The 19,156-nt window shown below is 50.9% G+C and overlaps 1 protein-coding gene across 1 annotated transcript in view; it reads left to right on the forward strand.

The window, feature by feature from the left end:
* Positions 1-4,940: 4,940 nt before the first annotated feature.
* Positions 4,941-19,156, forward strand: part of LOC116952364 (coagulation factor VII-like) — a 29,866-nt gene continuing 15,650 nt past the window's right edge. The window contains exons 1-5 of the mRNA XM_032971647.2: positions 4,941-5,352; positions 11,927-12,087; positions 14,253-14,277; positions 16,798-16,908; positions 18,565-18,696. Coding sequence (XP_032827538.2) covers positions 5,280-5,352; positions 11,927-12,087; positions 14,253-14,277; positions 16,798-16,908; positions 18,565-18,696 — 502 coding nt within the window. The 5' untranslated portion in view covers positions 4,941-5,279. The remainder of the gene's footprint in view (positions 5,353-11,926; positions 12,088-14,252; positions 14,278-16,797; positions 16,909-18,564; positions 18,697-19,156) is intronic.

Here is a 19,156-nt window from a genome sequence, read left to right on the forward strand (position 1 = left end):
GCTACTGTAAATGTGATTCAGAGAATCTAATGCAGCAGATGTGGTGCTGTATTTTTTTCGAAACCCAGATTGTTTTAGATGTAGTAGATTGTTGGTGGACAGGAAACTGCTAATTTGGCAGGTCAATAATTTTTCAAAAATTTTCATCAACGGGGACAAAATTGAGATAGGTCGGTAGTTATTTGGATCATCTTTAGGGCCCCCTTTGTGAAGTGGACGGACATAGGAATGTTTCCATTCTAGAGGAACTGATGCTTCTTTGATGGAAAGGTTGAAAATACAGGCTATAGGTTTGTATATTAGGTGGCCAACAGTTAGTAGAGCAAAGACGGGAATACTATCTGCTCTGGTAGAGGAGGATCCTTTGAGGTAGGAGTTGTTTCAGAACATTACTTTCGTGGATTGGCTGGAAACTAAATTCGTTTATGTTTGGACAGGGGTGTAGGAATTTGCATGAGCAGGGGTGACTCCCAATACATTATCTCAAAGATTACCAGCTTCAGAAAAATGAAGGTTAAAATTGTCAACTATTTTTTGGGGATCTGAAAAATATTCCCCATTTCGGTTAAGCTCAACGGGCAGATTGTCTGTTTTTGATGCCTTTTCGATACATTTGATTGTTTTCCAGAAAATCCTGGCATTTCCATGTGATTCCAGGAGAGTGGAGGAAAAGTAGGCATTTTTTGCATGCCATATTATTTTGACGCATCTATTCCTTAAAATCCTGTATTCTAGCCAGTCATTGACCAAATTACTCTTCTGAGCACATGCCCAAACCTTGTCCCTAGTTTTCATGAGCTTTGTAATCAAAGGATCAAACCATGGTGGGCGGTTGCCTTTAGTTTTAAATCTAACCAACGGAGCATGTTTGTTAAGAATTTGGAGAAACGTGTACCTGAAGGTCTCCCAAGCCGTAGTCAGGTTGGGGATATCACAGACCTTGTCAATATCCGAGTGAAGTACATCATTAGTAAATGCCTGAGTGCTGAAGTGTCTCATAGAGTGCTTCTCAACCAATTTAGGGGGGGCTTTGGGTCTGGCTGATGATCTCACCCCAAAAATTAAGGAGTGATCACTAAGGTTATTACCCAGAACACCAGTCAGTGTCAAGGCTGGCACGGCCCGGTTTTATTCATTCGGGTTTTAATCGTTTTTTTTATATTAAACCGGAGCACCTGGATCCTGCCCAAATCCGGTTTTATTAAAATTAAGTCGGGATATCAGTCGCACGCACCCATTAGCGGCGTTCGGGCCGGGGCCCCGGGCTCAGCCGCCGTGCGCGTGAGCCACGCGGTGTGTTCAGCCCTCGCCCAGGCTTTCATCGTCAGTTCGTCACTCGTCGGAAGCGACTATCCCGCAGCTCCAGAAGATCAGCCATCAAACTGTTCAGCATGGCCACGTCGACCGCTGCTGCGTCTGAGCGAAACTTCTCGACGATGGGATTTATCCATTCCAAGTTGAGGAACCGCTTGCACCGCCTCCTTTCCCCGCCGCAGGATGGTGCTCGAGCTAGCCCTCCTAGAGCTCAGCCCACGACTGGAATGTCGTTTCTTGGCCTCTCGTGTCTCTGCTGCCCGATCAGACGGCCCCACTGAAGCCCACACAGGGGACTCTTGGCCGTCTTGACGATATCCGTGAAGTTTTCCAGGAACATAGCTTGGGGTCCGTGGCAATGTTGCCTTGGCAGGAACACAGCTTGGGGTCCATGGCAATGTTGCCTTGGCAGTAACACAGCTTGGGGTCCGTGGCAATGTTGCCTTGGCAGGAACACAGCTTGTGGTCCGTGGCAATGTTGCCTTGGCATTTACACAGCTTGGGGTCCGTGGCAATGCTGCCCTGGCGGGCGGGCGGGGGTAGCGGGCGGGGGGAGCGTTCACTGTGCGAGGCCGGCGTCCGGAACGTTGCCCAGGGTCTTGGGGTGCCTCGCATCTCCTCTCTTGGGCTCTCCAACACAGTGTGGGGTGGGCTTGGGGGGAGAGACGCGCGTGGGCCTCTCATCCCGAGACCGTGGGGTGGTGTGTGGAGTGGGGAGTGGTGGCGGAGCGGTTAGCGCTACGCTGCGCTTCGAACCCCTCGGGCCGAGTTCGATTCTCGCTCACGGCCACCAACACCGGTGACGATTATCTGAACCGGTGCTGGGCCTCCCCTAGGTCGACTCAGCCTCGAATGAGTACCTGGTGCGGGTGTGTAAACATCGCAACCGGGGAGAGAAAGGCGGCCGGGCGAGGTGCTGGCCACCCACCCCCTCGTGTGCCATGCCGGCCTTCATAAGACAACAAACTAAACACAAAAAGCAGTTTAAAGAAATGCGTTTTCATTCTAGATGATGATTTAAAAGTTGCATAGCTCCAGCAGCTTCCTAATATCGGAAGGAAAGAGCATTCCAGACGGCCGCAGAAGCGCATCCAAAAGCGCCACGCGATGCGGTGACCGCCGTCTGTTCGATGGCCAGCAGCCAAAAGCCGCCGCTGCTGCTGCTGCTGCGAGGATGACGAGCGGAGTGCGCGTGATGATGGTTCATGCTCCTTGACGAGGTCAGCGAGGTATCGTAGTTCATCTGTGGCAAGCACTTTGTGTGTGTTTGTGTGTAGTGAGTTCCGGAGACACTTCAGTTGGGTAACTTCTTTATTACAACACAGCACTCCAACAGTCCTGATACACTGCTACAGCCTCGGGACAGCCTACTCCTAGCGTGCCGTGACACTGCCTACGCTGTGGGGTCCTCCGCTATAATCACCCTAGGGGAGGCGACCCTGACCCCACCCAGCCAAGGTGCGGGTCTAGACTCTGGCTTCCTCGGACCTCGCCCTTATAAGGGCGCGGGGCCGGGAGTCCCACCACTGACCCAGAGTCCCACCACTGGCCCAGAGTCCCACCACTGGCCCAGAGTCCCACCACTGACCCAGAGTCCCACCACTGGCCCAGAGTCCCACCACCGGCCCAGAGTCCCACCACCGGCCCAGAGTCCCACCACTGGCCCAGAGTCCCACCACTGGCCCAGAGTCCCACCACCGGCCCAGAGTCCCACCACTGGCCCAGAGTCCCACCACTGGCCCAGAGTCCCACCACTGGCCCAGAGTCCCACCACAGGCCCAGAGTCCCACCACTGGCCCAGAGTCCCACCACTGGCCCAGAGTCCCACCACTGACCCAGAGTCCCACCACCGGCCCAGAGTCCCACCACCGACCCAGAGTCCCACCACCGGCCCAGAGTCCCACCACTGGCCCAGAGTCCCACCACTGGCCCAGAGTCCCACCACAGGCCCAGAGTCCCACCACTGGCCCAGAGTCCCACCACTGGCCCAGAGTCCCACCACAGGCCCAGAGTCCCACCACTGGCCCAGAGTCTCACCACCGGCCCAGAGTCCCACCACCGGCCCAGAGTCCCACCACTGACCCAGAGTCCCACCACCGGCCCAGAGTCCCACCACCGGCCCACACAGCGTCCCGGGCCTTACAAGGACAGCGGGTCGAGGGGGTCCAGGGTCCTATCTAGCTGCTGGTCTTCGGCTTCGGTCTTCAACTGGTCCCAGATTGGCTGGGGAGGTCCCCTTTGATGCCCCTTGCCCATTGAGGGGTGGGGCTGCGAGGGATCCTAGACCCCCCGCAGCCCCCCCCCCCCGTTGGGGGCGCCAAGGGGCTTAGCTGTCTGTGGATCCTGAGCTCCCAGCAGCCCCTCCCCTCTTGGGCTGGCGCTGCTGTACGAGGTACCGTTCCATCTATGGTGCTACATGTGTAAGGGGCCGTCCATAAATGACGTCACGCGATTTTTGACCCCCCCCCTTCGTCACACGGCGTCACAAAAAGTCAGACCCCCCTCAAATATGACGTCACAAAGCTCTGCCACCCCCCCTTAAATAAATAAATAAGACATGCTTCAAATCACTTTAAACGATTGTCATTGTAGTGCGTATTTAATGTGGCGCTGCACTCTGATGTCACAAATATCTGACCCCTCCCCCCCTAGATGCGTGACGTCATTTATGGACGGCCCCTAATGAGCGCGACCTTACAATGCAATTCGTTCAGCAACCGGGGACCAATGCAGCTCAGCGAGCACTGGACGGACACGATCGGCACTTGCGGTACCCGTCACGACCACGTGCCAAAGGATGTTGTACACGATGCAGCTTGGTCATGTGTTTTTTTGCAGACGTCCACTGTCGAGCAGTGAGTTGTTAAACACATTCTCCTGCGTAGGGAGGAGCTGGTAGGAACGTTGGGTTGCTCGGTCAATGGCCAGGGTCAACAACGGCAGCACCACCACGTGGTATGTTCAGCACACTACGCCCGACTGTGAGGGCGGGCACAAGCCGGCGTGAGTAGGTTAAACGTTGAGTTTTATAAGGGCACCACGGGGTGACCAGCCCCTCCCCACCCAGCCCCCCCTCCCACCCCCCACCCAGCCCCTCCCCACCCTCCCAACCCAGCCCCTCCCCACCCTCCCCACCCAGCCCCACCCTCCCCACCCAGCCCCTCCCCACCCTCCCCTCCCCACCCAGCCTCTCCCCACCCTCCCCTCTCCACCCAGCCCCTCCCCACCCAGCCCATCCCCACCCAGCCCCTCCCCACCCTCCCCTCCCCACCCAGCCCCACCCTCTCCACCCAGCCCCTCCCCACCCAGCCCCTCCCCACCCAGCCCCACCCCACCCAGCCCCACCCAGCCCCTCCCCACCCTCCCCTCCCCATCCAGCCCCACCCTCTCCACCCAGCCCCTCCCCACCCAGCCCCTCCCCACCCAGCCCCTCCCCACCCAGCCCCACCCCACCCAGCCCCTACCCACCCTCCCCACCCAGCCCCACCCTCTCCACCCAGCCCCTCCCCACCCTCCCCTCTCCACCCAGCCCCACCTCTCCCATTTTTGGATGCACGACGTACGGACGGACACAATAATCCCCTGTGGGCTGGTGGTGTAACCAGGAGGTTCCTACCAGTAAAATCGAGCCCTGGCGATACGATGCTACGACAGTGGTCGAATGTGGCTTGGGCATCCGAGTGTCTTGAGTGAGTGTGTCCGGTGTGAGTGTCAGGTTGAGGCGGTGTACGAGTGCGCGAGCGAGCGAGTGAGCGGGCGAGACATGAATTTGGGTTCATTTGGAAGTGTACTCCTCTGCCATTATCAGCCCCCGCCTTCTGTTTGCTTGGATTTTTGACCCAGCTAAGCCACCATGACCTTGGCGGGGGGCGGGAGGAGGGCGGTGACTCTCCTCCCCCTCGCGTCCGCTCAGCCAAATCCTCCCAACTCCAAAACTATATAGGGCAGCAGGCCTCCATCGCGACATGTCGCTGCGTCTGTGGAAGCTCCTTCTCTTTTCATCTTGCCTCCTCCTCCTTCTCCATGCAGCCACTGCAGGTATTCTCAGCGTCACCCAGGACGGATCGGTCCATTTCGAGCTAATGCAGCGGTGGACTGAGCCGGTGAAGCACTTTGTTTTATGTCCCATCAAAAACCCCATTGTTTCTTTCACCTTTTCATCTCGATAAGCATGCGCGGGCTATGTATGTTGAACTTCTTTGGCGCCTGTTACCCGGAGTCGAGTCAAACGTTGATTTGCTGCTCAAATGAGGCATGAGGATATTGATGCTCATGTCTCCCGTATACAGCCCTGAGTCAGTGTTTGAAATTCCACATTCCCGTGGCGGAGTCCAGTTTCTCCATCGGACAACCATTGTTTGCATCTCCGATTACCATGGTTGGCTACGTACGGTGCGAAAGAGTAATGCTCAAGCGATGTACACTGCTGTTATGACTTTTTGTGATTTTTACATCACGAAATATTAACTTGTAAAAAAAACACCGAAAATCGCAACCCAATTCTCGGAGGCACAATCCAGTGCTACAGTCATTCACGTGCAGAATTAAACGGGGACTGCCTGGTTCGCGATGGTTTTGTGTGGATTGTGGAGACCCAGCTAATTGACACCACAGTAATGCTCTGTGCGCTGCTCATTTTTTGAGCTTCGGGATTACAATTTTACTTTTTTGGGGTGGCGGGAGAATAATTTGGGAGGAAAGATAAGATGGGAGGGGATTCCGAAGTCGACCAGTTGCGAGGGAAGGAGCAAGAGAGGTGTCATGACCTGCAGTGTGGTGAGTGACGTGAGTATATGGGCGAGTGAACGTGTGGGAGAGTGGGCATGTGAATTGGTGAGTGTGTAAGCGGGTTTGACAGCTCCGGTTTGACAGCAGAAGTCTCACTCCGAATCAGTCGGGCGGCATTAGCTTTTCATCGGCTGCGCAATGCTGTGTGGAAGCTACCTGGTCTGTCGCTCCCCACGAAGCTTCGAGTCTTCTCGGCCACAGTCATGCCCTCCCTTCTCCATGCTTGTGAAACCTCTCTAATGGAAAATCTGCGCCGGTTAGAAACATTAAGGCTGGCATGCCTATGATCCATCCTGGGTTTGACAAGGCTGGATTGTGTGAGGAGCTCACAAATCCTTGAAAGATCTGGACACATTCCCATCAGTGAGCTCCTCCGCCAGGCAAGGCTGCGTTGGCTGCGTCATGTAGCCCGCATGCCCAGCCACCGCATGCCCAAGCAGCTTCTGTTTGGCCGAATAGAGGGGCTAAACGGACACGACATGGGCTGGAGAAGAGATGGACTGATGCGGTCAGGGAGGATGTGGAGCTGAGTGGACTTGCCGACGACTGGTACCAGCGGTGTCAGGATCAGACTCTGTGGAGGAGGCTCGTGAAAGACTCTACTGGGCAGTTGGAGACTGTCACCCTTCCAACAACAACGGAGGGTGGAGGAGCAACGCTCACAACAATGAGCGGAGTGCCGGGCAGCTAAAATACAGCAAGTCGGCAGAGTAGGGGGTACAGCTAGTAAATCTACCAGTCATCTCAGTCAGCCGACCCATTGCACCTGGGTCTGTCACGAGACCTCCTGTCAGCGAACCTTCGACACTTCATATGGCCCCAAAAGTGCACCTAGCCTGGCACAGGCGCCGTGGTGACGTCACCGTCACTTCGTGGCGAATGGCTGGCATTGGTATCGGCATGCTTTCAGTAATGATATGGACAAGAGTTGACACAGGCAAAGCCATCATTGTCATCTCTAGAGGGTCGTAAAATTAATCGCAAAAAAGCAAGTTTTTCAATGCACAGATTTCTAATTGCACGCTAAGATACAAAATAAAATATTTGACCCCAGAATTAATCACATTTGATATGCTGAATAAAAGTGGGTGGCTTGCATAAAGAAAATTAAGCAAATCGGGAAGGACACCGCCCACTTGTATTCAGTCCATCAAATGTGATTTATTCTGGGGTGAAAAATAAAAGTGTGTGCGCTGAAAATCTTGCTGTTTACCAATTTTTGTAAATCTTCACTATAATGCCATCGTCTTTAAGGCCGTATCTGCGTTACAATATGGTAGATTTAAATGAGTATTTTTTTTAAAGATAAAGCGTGCTATTTTGATAATACATATTTATCTTATTTTTTGTAAAAAAAATGTTGATATAGCGATTATGATTTGCTATCTATTTTTGTATTTCGCTTATCTGTTATTGTTTGTTATGCACTTCATTTGCTGTGATTTGTTGCATATGTCGGGGAAGCGGCGGTGTTGTTTTTCGTTGATGAAACCCGATTTAAGAGCTTATTGTCCACAGGGTAATTCAACATAAACTGAACTGAAGTGAGTAGTACTACTTGTTTGCAGTTAAAGAGGTTTTGTCATGGAAAGAAAAAAATCAAGCGAGTTCAGTGTCTTCTTAGCCAGATGAGTGATACAGCAAGTCCACGACAGCACAGATTATAGATCGTTGTCCAGTCGGAATTTTCAGTGTTTGGTCTTGCTTCACAGACTAACCTGAATTCCCCACGTCAGCAGAAATTCACGAGAAACGAACTCGGACAAAAACGTGTTGTACATTAGGGTTACACATTAATGTATCAACATTTCATTTGACAAACACATTATTTGGTGAAAAAATACAAAGCGGATGGTCTCCATGACTATTGTTCTTGCTTTCCTTGGAGCTCAGTCTGTTTTGTAACACATTATGAGAGAAATTATTAGAGGATTATGATATCGCGAGGTGCTGTACAGAGCTAAAAACAGAACGTAAAATTCAGTTTAACACGTATGCTTTCGTGACACCAATATCAGCCATAATATAGGGTTCGTTGGGTTAGGTGACGTATATATATAAATGTGTGTGGCAGGTTTAGCGACACATTTATATTTACGCGATCTAATCCCCCAAAAAAACTAATTTTCGAGAACATTAAATTCATAGTGATTCAAAAAAGCACGGTAAACACTTAATAACATCACAAAGGCAGGTGATAAAACAAATACACACCCCACAAAATGCAACCCCACAGATAAAAATAACAAGTCGAGAGGACTTTTGGAACAGATGTATTTGAAATAAGCCGAATTCCATAGCCGAAAGGCAGCAACAGAAACTGCCCGGTCAACCATTCAGCAGAGAATCCAAACTCGGCACCCAGTTGAAGGGACCACGAGCACAATCAATGCTGACAATATTCTCGCGGCGATGTCAACCTTTACGCCTGATTGTCGCACTGTTTTTGGGGAAGATTAACTCTCCGCCTTGGTTGAACAAAGACTGTCAAGTTGCCGTCTCTTCTCAAGAGAGAACGGAGCAGCGATGGTGTTACTGTTGGTCTCTCTCAGTTATTCCCAAATACAAAGCTGCAAGAAACAAAAACCCGATCACATTCAAAGTTGGATTTGTTTGTGACTGAGCCATCTTTAACAATAATCAATTACTACTAACATGAATATTATTCATGATTATTATTGATACATTACCACCACTGCTGCGACTACCACCGCCTTCACCATCACCACCACCATCCAAATCCACACTACTACAATCAACATCAACACCACCACCATCAATACGACTACCACCACTGTCACCACCACCACCATCCAAATCCACACTACTACAATCAACATCAACACCACCACCATCAATACGACTACCACCACTGTCACCACCACCACCACCATCCAAATCTACACTACCACAATCAACATCAACACCACGACCATCAATACGGCTACCACCACTGTCACCACCATCACCACCACCATCCAAATCCACACTACTACAATCAACATCAACACCCCCACCATCAATACGACTACTACCACTGTCACCACCACCATCCAAATCCACACTGCCACAATCAACATCAACACCACCACCATCAATACGGCTACCACCACTGTCACCACCACCACCCAAATCCACACTACCACAATCAACATCAACACCACCACCATCAATACGGCTACCACTACTGTCACCACCACCATCCAAATCCACACTACCACAATCAACATCAACACCACCACCATCAATACGACTACTACCACTGTCACCACCACCATCCAAATCCACACTACCACGATCAACATCAACACCACCACCATCAATACGGCTACCACCACTGTCACCACCACCACCACCCAAATCCACACTACCACAATCAACATCAACACCACCACCATCAATACGGCTACCACTACTGTCACCACCACCACCACCACCATCCAAATCCACACTACCACAATCAACATCAACACCACCACCATCAATACGGCTACCACCACTGTCACCACCACCATCCAAATCCACACTACCACAATCAACATCAACACCACCACCATCAATACGACTACCACCACTGTCACCACCACCACCATCCAAATCCACACTACCACACTCAACATCAACACCACCACCATCAATACGACTACCACCCCTGTCATCACCACCATCCAAATCCACACTACCACAATCAACATCAACACCACCACCATCAATACGACTACCACCACTGTCACCACCACCACCATCCAAATCCACACTACCACAATCAACATCAACACCACCACCATCAATACGGCTACCACCACTGTCACCACCACCACCACCATCCAAATCCACACTACCACAATCAACATCAACACCACCACCATCAATACGGCTACCACCACTGTCACCACCACCACCACCACCACCATCCAAATCCACACTACCACGATCAACATCAACACCACCACCATCAATACGGCTACCACCACTGTCACCACCACCACCACCCAAATCCACACTACCACAATCAACATCAACACCACCACCATCAATACGGCTACCACTACTGTCACCACCACCACCACCACCATCCAAATCCACACTACCACAATCAACATCAACACCACCACCATCAATACGGCTACCACCACTGTCACCACCACCATCCAAATCCACACTACCACAATCAACATCAACACCACCACCATCAATACGACTACCACCACTGTCACCACCACCACCATCCAAATCCACACTACCACACTCAACATCAACACCACCACCATCAATACGACTACCACCCCTGTCATCACCACCATCCAAATCCACACTACCACAATCAACATCAACACCACCACCATCAATACGACTACCACCACTGTCACCACCACCACCATCCAAATCCACACTACCACAATCAACATCAACACCACCACCATCAATACGGCTACCACCACTGTCACCACCACCACCACCATCCAAATCCACACTACCACAATCAACATCAACACCACCACCATCAATACGGCTACCACCACTGTCACCACCACCACCACCACCATCCAAATCCACACTACCACAATCAACATCAACACCACCACCATCAATACGGCTACCACCACTGTCACCACCACCACCACCACCATCCAAATCCACACTACCACAATCAACATCAACACCACCACCATCAATACGGCTACCACCACTGTCACCACCACCACCATCCAAATCCACACTACCACAATCAACATCAACACCACCACCATCAATACGACTACCACCACTGTCACCACCACCATCTTAATCCACACTACCACAATCAACATCAACACCACCACCATCAATACGACTACCACCCCTGTCACCACCACCACCACCATCCAAATCCACACTACCACAATCAACATCAACACCACCACGATCAATACGACTACCACCCCTGTCACCACCACCACCTTCATCACCATGACCACCAACGCCAACTCCTTCACTGTCATCACCATCTCCGCCACCCCCCTGCCACCATCAGTGTTCGTGTTACCACCAGTGTTAGTGACACCATCAGTGTTCGTGACACCACCAGTGTTCGTGACACCACCAGTGTTCGTGACACCACCAGTGTTCATGTCACCACCAGTGTTCGTGTCACCACCAGTGTTCGTGACACCACCAGTGTTCGTGACACCACCAGTGTTCGTGACACCACCAGTGTTCATGTCACCACCAGTGTTCGTGTCACCACCAGGGTTCATGTCACCACCAGTGTTCGTGACACCACCAGTGTTCGTGACACCACCAGTGTTCATGTCACCACCAGTGTTCGTGACACCACCAGTGTTCATGTCACCACCAGTGTTCGTGTCACCACCAGTGTTCGTGACACCACCAGTGTTCGTGACACCACCAGTGTTCGTGACACCACCAGTGTTCACGTCACCACCAGTGTTCGTGTCACCACCAGTGTTCGTGTCACCACCAGGGTTCATGTCACCACCAGTGTTCGTGTCACCACCAGGGTTCGTGACACCACCAGTGTTCATGTTACCACCAGTGTTCTTGACACCACCAGTGTTCGTGACACCACCAGTGTTCGTGACACCACCAGTGTTCGTGACACCACCAGTGTTCGTGACACCACCAGTGTTCGTGTTACCACCAGTGTTCATGTCACCACCAGTGTTCATGTTACCACCAGTGTTCGTGACACCACCAGTGTTCGTGACACCACCAGTGTTCGTGACACCACCAGTGTTCACGTCACCACCAGTGTTCGTGTCACCACCAGTGTTCGTGACACCACCAGTGTTCATGTCACCACCAGTGTTCGTGTCACCACCAGTGTTCGTGTCACGGCGGGAGGCGTCTCGACTACTGCGAGTCCGCAGAGTCAATGACCACGGGCTGGAGGAGTTCTTCCCAGGCTCCCTGGAGCGTGAATGCATGGAGGAGCGTTGCAGCCTCGAGGAAGCCATGGAGATCTTCCCCGACAAGGAGGCGGCAGTGAGCATTGAGACTCCTCACACAACAAAGACAAAGCTCCCCCGTATAGCCCTGTGACAGACTGTTGGGGCAAGTGCCTTTAGCGAGTAGCACCTATGAAGACCGGAACGGCACACTAGGTGGTGGGTGGCCAGTACCAGGTTCCGGCCGCCTTTGTCTCCCAAGTGGCGATGTTCACACATCGCACCAGGTACCCATTTAAGGCTGAGTCAACCTCGGACAGGCCCAGGACCGGTTCAGATAATCGCGCTCGGGTTCTCCGGGTTCGTAGCGCAGCGCGCTCACCGCTGCACCACCGCTCCCCGCACTCACACTCACTCTACTCACAGCGAGCCAGGTCACAACAACAGCTGCCATTCACCACTAAGTGGCGGTGACGTCATCACGGTGCTTGTGCCAGGCTCGGTGCACCAATGAGGCCACGTGAACGTGAGGAACGCTCACTGGCAGGAGATCGCGGGGCACACTCAGGTGTTATGGGTTCATTGGCTGAGGTGGGCAGCAGCTGCACCCTCATCCGAAGTCCGAGACCAGTTACGGCATTGGGCAGAGATGACCTGGAGACGGGCCCTCTCCAACAACAGGCCCTCTCTGTAGACTCGTAACACCTGGATCTGTCCCGTGACCTCTTGCCAGCAAAGCTTCCACACTTCACGAAGCCTCGAGGTGCACCCAGCCTGGCACAAGTGCCGTGGTGACATCACCGCCGCGTAGTCGTCAATGGTTGCCTGTTCTTGCTGCGGTGTCTATAACATTTAACGAATATCTGAACCTGTTCTGGACGTCCGCTAAGTCGACCTAGCCTTACATAACGATCTGGTGCAGTGTGCAAACATCAGCACTCGGGAGTCAGAGGTGATCGAGCGTGGTTCTGGCCACGCCACTCCCTCTCGTGCTACGATGGCCTTCATAGGCGCCCAATAACAGAATTGACTCCGACAGCCTGTGAAAAAATAACTTCATAGATCATTGGATTCCTCCGGTCTAAATAAAAATGTTGATTCTGTTATAGGGGGATCTTTGTCTTTGTAAGCACCATACGTGTGCATGTGTCCCGCATACACTTTGAGTTGACTGTTAATATTTCAAAGTACATCTGGATTATTGAGTTGAACATTAACAGAGTTCAGTGATAAGCTTTCTTTGGGCACATACAGCAGAAATATTGTTTTTTTGTACGAAATATGTTCCAGTTGTACTCCGATAGGCACCATGCGATTAAACCGGGTTATTAAAAGTGTAGCGGGTTGATGGTCTGAGCCTGGTCACCGATAACTTGACAACACATTGCCTTCACACATTGAAAGTTGGTTCTGCATTTACATTTGCTAAAAAAACAAACACGCAAGAGCTCCCAAGAATACATGTGAAATCTGACTCAAGCGACGGCCATGACTTCTCTGCGACAATGGCAGTTCAAAGACGCTCACCCCCCTGACTCTACGTAGCAGAGGTGACGTCTGCCATAGTAGCTGCTTCCGCTGGTGCTGTTCTCTCACTCAGTGGTTCTCAACCTTGTTGGGCTCCTGTGTTGCACACCCCTTGTGGAATTTTGTTTCAACCGAGCACCCCCCCCCCCGCCCCTTGCCTGACCCCAACGTGGAAATAAATGTATGAATAATCAGCATCGATATTTTAACCAATCGTCAATTTTGCGTGGTTATCCTAACTCGCCGGTAACTGCAAGCGAATACAACTAAATTTAACTGGCGTGACGTGAATGTATTCGTTGGTTACTCTTGGAAACCACGTTGTTTACGATCAATGAGTTTAGAAAATATATTTTATACCATACGGGATTAAATGTTGTCGTAGTTATGTTATCTTGGCCGATTCATACGTGATTGTTCACCAAGGACTCTCACGTATGATATCATTTCACACATTTAGAAATCACCTTACTACGTGCCTGGGACATTGCCACGTACCCCCCGGTTGAGAACCACTGCTCTTACTCACGGGGTTATATTTATACACTGCTCGGCGAGATTTCCGAATTGATTCTTTGGCTCAGATCACGACGCCGATAGCGCAATGGGGAAGGATAACTTCGGCGACGAAGGCAATTAATGTCTTGAATGTTTGAACTCTGACCTTAGTATTTCACTCGACTTGTGCGGCTGTGAGTGGTGCTGAGCTCACACGCGTGTTGGCTTGTTTTTCAGAAATCATTCTGGTACAAATACGCAGGTGAGACACGTGCGTGCGTGTGTGTATGTGGGGAGCGGTAGTGGGGAGCGGTAGTGTAGCGGTTAGCGCTACGCTGCGCTATGAACCTGGCGACCCGGGTTCAATTCCCGCTCACGGCCAACACCAGTGACGATTATCTGAACCGGTCCCGGGCCTCCCCTAGGTCGACTCAGCCTCAAATGAGTGCCTGGTGCAGTGTGTAAACATCGCCACTGGGGAGACAAAAGTGGTCGTGCGTGGTGCTGGCCACCCACCCCCTCGTGTACCGTTCCGGCCTTCATAGGTGCTCGGTAACAGCACTTGCCCCTACAGTCTGTCAAGGCTATACGGGGGATCTTTGTCTTTGTTTGTATGTAGTTAGCACAATCGAGGGCACAGGTGGTGCATCGGCCAGTCATCTCAGTAAGTCAACGCATGGCACCTGCTGGGTCTGTCCCGTGATCACCTGGCAGCGGGCGTTCGACAATTCACGTGACCTTAACGTGCACATAGCCTGGCACAAGCACCGTGGTGACGTTACCGCCACTTCGTGGCGAATGCCGGTTGTTGTTATATGTAAAGCCCAAACATGCCATCACACACCACTTCCCTTTAATGTCAAGTAGACGGAGAAAAAATGCCTTTTGGAATTACACTGAGAGGTAGGAGGAGGAGAATTTACCCAAGTAGGAGACATCAAATGATTATCAGTGGGCTTGGGCACGACACGTTACTCTCGAACAGATGTTGGCCGATGTGTAACCCTATGAGTCTCCATGCGAGTCTAAATGTGCCTGCGCAAAGTCAACTAATGGGTATCTGCATGAGTCTGCGAGTCTCCGTACGAGTCTGTTGGGTTTCGACGTAGGTCTTTACGTAAGTGATTCCAAACCGCGCCGAGACCATCGACTCACTGCACTTGAGAACCTGGATCACAACTCAGGCTCTGAGCGGTGCCAGTTCGGCGTCACCGTTCCCCTGAGTGAAGCTGCCAATATGTGCCGGTTTGGGTCCGGGAAGGATTGTCCCGGTTGTCCGTGAGATTCGATAAAAAAAAAAATTGGGATTTTTGTCTCCCGTTCAAAATGGTCCTTGGCCTCGTGATATTACGAGCAGCGTGGGCAGTGCTGACTGGGCAGTGGACGTGGTTGGCCTATGGGCAGTTGGGCGCCACTTATATCAGAGCCAGGACACTCAACTCTCGCGGTTTGGGGGGGGGGGGCAGGGTGATGAAGGTAGGTGGGTGCTAAGCTCACGACCAACTGAACGTATTGGCGGTACACCGGTGGTGCACGGAATATAAAAAAAACAAATTTTTAGCAATCATAATTTACATTCCTGCGATTCGCAAACCCCCGGTCAGAAAATCTTTTTTGCGGGGTTGCGTTAAAATCAGTTCTTGTGATGTCGAAGCAGTCGCATGATGAATGTTTATGAGCGGCTGAACACGAAGCTTCACAGCCTGTTGCCGTATAGCAGCAGCCAGCCTGACGACGATTGGCTGCTCCGTGTTCCAAAGGCAGATTTAGTTCATAGTTCATAGTTCCATTTATTTGGTATAGCCCTGCGAGCCATTCGGCTCTTGAATCGGGTGCAACCGCAACAAACAAAAAACAAAAACACGAACAAGAAAATAGTCTTAAAGTGACTTCGTGACTGTGCAAACAGAAAATCCAGGAAAAAAACAGCAAAATATTCCTGAAAAAAGCACCGTACACCAACGCTGTGTGCAAAAATCCCAGTGGGATGCAAGTCAAACAACAACAACAACTACAAGACAACTTAGATTAAGGCCATCAGTCTAACTCCGTACTACAACAAAACAAACATGGCCAAACCAAAAAACGTTTTCGAAATCACCAAAATAAAGCCATAAATGCAATGTAACAGTGATCATAGGGACTGTGACCGAATTTTTAACAATTAACTACATAAATAACAAGACTTGGGTCGGACGGGTCCTCGATTCATTTCCGGAATCATTTCCTGGCAGACGGTGGCATCAAGAGATTACGACTCATGTCACACGTTCGAATGGGAAAGCGGCTGATGAATCTCAGGCAACTTTTGATGGAGAAGTCTGCAGCTCACTCAAGGGCAACAGCGACATCGTCAGACTATTTTATGAGAACCGCCAACACCTCCAAATGTCAATGTTTAAGCTTCCCAGACATACATTTGTATTTTACCAGGTAATGCCCACTGAGCTATATAGCTCTTTTTTTCAGAAGCGACCCGGCATATCACAAATGATAGCCTCAACGAAGTGGCTTATCGTGTGCAAATTTATAGCAGGCAAATACTCTACACGCATGTTTCTAAATGTGGAGGACAACACCGGAGGACTCTGGTGAAAAATCCACGCGACCACGGGGAGAGAGAGAGAGAGACACGCAAACTCCAAATATACAGCAGGCGTTAGGGTCGGTATCGAACCCATGTATAACATGCGAGGTAGTTAACATCTCATAGCCACTGTGGCGGTGGCATCGCCTCTCTCTCTCTCTCACACACACATTCGTCCTCTGTTCTCATGTCAAGATGGAGACCAATGCGCCTCGAGCCCCTGCCACGCGGGGGCCTGCAAGGACGCGCTCAACTCGTACTCGTGTGTCTGTCCAGATGGCTACCAAGGCGTCAACTGCGAGATCAGTGAGGCAGCCTTCGCTTGGCTCTATGAGACCCCCCTCCCCCACACACACACACGCACTTTTCGTGGGGGTGAGTTTACGTGTCACTTATTCGCGTGCGGTTTATCCGATGTGCAGATTAATCGGCGCACCTGAGATTGACAAAAATGAAAAACTCATGCATTTTCCCTTAAGCTCAAATGAATACACTCTAAGAACAGTTATACATAGTTATTCTGGGAAATGTTCATTACAAGTCACGTGCTTAAACCGAGAAAATATGTTGCTCCGGTTAATCCGAAACCCATGTGATCGCCTCTACAGTACAGTAGTTGCATATATTTACAACGGTGGGCGGAGTTTGATTGATTTTGATTGGCGTGGCTCTGTTGTCGTCCACTTAGTGGGCGGAGTCTTCTGCGCGGAAGCAGGAAAGTGTTATCACTGAGCACGCGCATTGATCCGTCGATCGTTAGTATTCCTTCTAAATAGAAAGAGTAACAATCAAAATGGTCAGTTGTGCTTCATTTGGGGTGATTTATCTATTTTGTGAGCTTTCATTTATTTTGTGAGCTTTAATTTACGAAACTGTGCTACGGCAGAGAAACGGAAAATTTATAATTTTGGATTATCCATGATTTTTAAATATCCGCGGCCGTCCTCCACGTCCCTAGCGGGGATAATCGAGTCTACCGTACATTTAAATCGACAGCATGGTTGCTTCTTGATCATCACTCTGATTGGATGAAACCCGTCAGATGCAGCTGATTTTACAGGACATGAGACCCTCGGAGGATTCTGTTCTCGGAAAGTGCCGCGAAAGCCAAAACCGCGATGTTCAATACTTAAGCCTGACCTAAATAATGCGGTTTGGTACACGGCAACCAATAACAGACAACATCACAATTGAAATAAGTGCTGTACTTTATGCCAAATAAACTAAAGACAAGTTAATTTAAATAAACATGTACAAACCCTAGACAAAACAACATTCATATTCTTGGTTCTTTCGGTAAAGTCTCGTAGATAGAAAACAAAAATCTAAATCAAAAGCAAAAAACCCACGACGTTTCGATCGCGACACAAGCGGGTCTTCTTCAGGTGTAGGTGAAGAAGACCGCTTGTGTTTCAATCGAAAAGTCGTGGTTTTTATTGTTATTATTTTTTCTATCTACGTGACTGCAGTCACGAAAGTTTAAAGTCTAAATTTAAAACAACATTCCAATACAATGAAGTCGTATAAACACTGCATAAATACTGTATTTACTTAGCGATGACGATCCAAAGCGGCTGTGTGTGTTTGTTCACAAGCGGGGAGCGGTGGCGCTACGGTTAGCGCGCTGCGCTCCGAACCTGCCGACCAGAGTTAAATTTCCCAGCTCACGGCCAACACCGGTGACGATTATCTGAACCGGTCCTGGGCCTCCCCTAAATCGACTCAGCCTCAAATGAGTACCTGGTGTGATGTGTAAACATCGCCACTGGCGAGACAAAGGCGGCCGAACATAATAACTGGCCACCCCACTCACCCACCCCATCGTGTGCCACGGTGCCGGCATTCATAGCTGCTGTTGCTCGCTCACACCACTTGCCCCCCAACAGCCCCCTTAAGGCTACCGGCGGGGGATCTTTGATCTTTGTCTGTGTGTTTGCCTCGGCTTTGGTGGCGGCGTGGCAGACACGCGCACGTGTGGCTACCGGAACGGAGGCTGCGAGCACTTCTGCTGGGAGCGAGGGGACAACGGCACAGTGCTCTGCGGCTGCGCCGAGGGCTACGCGCTCAGGGACAACGGCACGTGCTCGCCACAGGGTGGGAGGAGCACCACCACCACCACCGCACCACCGTCATCCTCGTCTCAGCAGCAACAACAACAACAACAGCAGTGGCGGTGATGACACCTCGACGCCTGTTGCCAGGCCAGGTGCACTTTCAGTGCCACGTGGAGTTTCGAACGCCCGCTTGTAGGAGGGTCACCGGGGACAGACCCAGGTGGTGCCATGGGTTGACTGAGATCACTGGCCGATGCACCAGCTCGCACTCACATAGGCATATAGACAAAGATAACAAAGACAAAGATCCCCCATGTAGCATTAACAGACATTTTGAGGTCAGTGCTGTTTGGTGATGTTTAACACGTAGGCCTTCGAGACCAATATTATTAATAACTAGCAGGTGTGCCCGTTCTTCGCACGGAAATTAATAGTTTAGTCCTAGTTCTAAGTTTATTCAATGGACGAATAGAGATGATGATGTTGCATGGTTCTTTGCG

Source organism: Petromyzon marinus, chromosome 46 (assembly GCF_048934315.1).
Source record: "Petromyzon marinus isolate PM22_M1 ecotype Great Lakes invasive population chromosome 46, UKy_Petmar_22M1.pri1.0, whole genome shotgun sequence".
Lineage (NCBI taxonomy): Eukaryota > Metazoa > Chordata > Hyperoartia > Petromyzontiformes > Petromyzontidae > Petromyzon > Petromyzon marinus.